The sequence below is a fragment of the Carlito syrichta genome, unplaced genomic scaffold (assembly GCF_000164805.1).
Source record: "Carlito syrichta isolate Samal-C Ts95f unplaced genomic scaffold, Tarsius_syrichta-2.0.1 Scaffold107931, whole genome shotgun sequence".
Lineage (NCBI taxonomy): Eukaryota > Metazoa > Chordata > Mammalia > Primates > Tarsiidae > Carlito > Carlito syrichta.
The window spans coordinates 10,159-12,133 of record NW_007052027.1 but is presented as its reverse complement, the minus strand read 5'-3'; the positions used below and the strand labels follow the sequence as shown (position 1 = coordinate 12,133).

At 63.2% G+C, this 1,975-nt stretch overlaps 2 protein-coding genes across 2 annotated transcripts in view; one reads left to right on the top strand and one right to left on the bottom strand.

Annotated features, from left to right (window-relative positions):
* ARHGDIG (Rho GDP dissociation inhibitor gamma) overlaps nucleotides 1-862 on the bottom strand; it is a 3,298-nt gene extending 2,436 nt beyond the window's left edge. The window contains exon 1 of the mRNA XM_008067903.1: nucleotides 769-862. Within this exon, the coding sequence (XP_008066094.1) occupies nucleotides 769-862 (94 nt within the window). The remainder of the gene's footprint in view (nucleotides 1-768) is intronic.
* A 151-nt stretch (nucleotides 863-1,013) lies between these two features.
* The window catches only part of RGS11 (regulator of G protein signaling 11), a gene marked incomplete at its 3' end in the record, with an annotated part of 6,433 nt that continues 5,471 nt past the window's right edge, over nucleotides 1,014-1,975 (top strand). Inside the window, exon 1 of the mRNA XM_021717210.1 lies at nucleotides 1,014-1,086. Within this exon, the coding sequence (XP_021572885.1) occupies nucleotides 1,014-1,086 (73 nt within the window). The remainder of the gene's footprint in view (nucleotides 1,087-1,975) is intronic.

Below are 1,975 nucleotides of genomic sequence, written 5' to 3'. Positions count from 1 at the left end.
CTCGTCCCCAGGCTTTCATCAGCAGGCAGAGCAGCCACACCTGGAGCCCGGCCACCCTTGCCTTCCCACCCCCGTGCCGCAGTGCTTCTGTCTGGGCGGAAGGGAATCCTGGGGCCAGCCCAGCCTTGGGAAGGGGCTGACCCAAAGCCTAGAAGGCTAAGTCATGCAGGGAGGGGCTGGGGGGAACCGGTTCTGCCCACACAGGCGGCCGTCTGGAGACACACAAAGACATGCAAGGGTCTCCTCAAAGCTCATTGACTCGCTGGCTGGCACCCTGCGAGTATGGCTTGGCTCCAGGGAGGTTGGTGTGTCTCTGCGGTGCCCTGGGGACCCAGACAGTTACCAAGGCCCCATCCTTGGGGAGAGAAGGACATTGAAGCAAAACAGAACGGGCAGAGGTGAAGGGCTGAGAGGGGCGTACAGAGGGGGTTTCTTATCTTGACTCCTAAACTGAGGGGTCGTCAGCCAGGACAGGTGACGGGTGAGCATGGCCTTGGACTGGGGCACAGCTGGACCACAGGCCTGAGTCTGAATACGGGAGAAAGTGGCAGAATGCCAGCCTGAGCACCTTCCTTTCTTAGCCACTCCCTGTGTCCCATCCCCACCTCTGGGGACCCACCCCTGTTCAAGGAGCTCCTCTCCGAGCAGAGAGAGGATGCCAGGGGGCACTGGGGCTTGGGTGGGAACTGTCCTCCTGGGATTCCCACCTACCCACAATCTCTCCAAGGCAGGGTCTTCTGGGCTGGCCCGGGCCCCCCTAGGGCCCACCTCTGCCCCTCCTCTCCTGCAGGGCATGGGGGTGCTGGGCCTCTTGTCTCCAGGCTGGGGCCAGCTCCAACCTGGGGTGGCCTGCAGCCCCCATGATGTCCACCTATCCAGAGAGAGAAGCCAGCCCTGGGGCCAGCCTGACTCCACCCGTGGGGAGATGGGTGGGGGGGTTTCCCTGGGATCTGAGGGAGATGGTTCCCTGGCATTCCCCTGCCGGGTGCATCCTGGGCTTGGCCTCTCCAGCAATGGAAATGGACCAGGGCTGCCACATGGAGCTGCCCAAGATCAACCCCCACCCTGCCCAAGATCCGGCACCCCGTGAGTTGGGGAGAGGGAAGAGATATGCTGTCTCCAGGAAAGCAGAAATAGACCCACTTGCATCGCTGAAAAATGGGCCAGTGACCCTGTCCTGTGGGGCTTGAAGGGCCTGGGGAGGAAGAAAGACAGAGGAATGAGGACCAGGATGCTGTGGCCACTGGTGAGACTGGGTGAGGAGGGTGCCAAGACCCCTTCCCTGTGATGCTGCTTCCCACAGTCCCAGGGAGCTCTGGGCAGGGTCTGTCTGTTCTCCAGGGGGCCCACCCAGGCCCCTGTGCAACCTAGGGGAAATAAGCCCCAGCCTGGAAGGACCCCTGCTCAGGCACCCACCATAGGAGAGACACCCAGGTCACTCATGCGTCACACAGTCCCTGCAGTGTCAACAAGCAGCGCTGACACACAGTGTCCAGTCAGTGTAAAAACACACTGGCCCGGTGCAAGCCTGCACCCACCCACTGGGCTCAGGCACCCAGCACGCATGCCAGCCACTGTCACACCACCCTGCGTGCCCACAAAGGCCACGCATGGTGCACGGCATCTCAGGACACACCCCAGGGCAGCCAAGCCCCTCGCCCTGACTCCACAGTCCAGTCCACCACTGGTCCTGCACATCCTCGGATCCCACACGCAGGGTGGGGGTACAGGGCACCCTGAACCTCTGTGCCCACCCCAGTCCGCTCTCCCCTCCCCAGAGAGCCTCGTTCACTGAGCCCCCTACCCCACCACCATCTTTTCCTCCCCTGCCTGGAACCCTCCCTAATGAGCCCACGGCCCCTCGACTCTTCCCCCTCAAAGGCCTCCTTCCTCCCCAGAGACCCTCCCAGCTGGGCCCTGGTGCCTTCACACCCCCCACTCGACCGGGTCCAAGCCCAGCCCCACACCCCCCGCA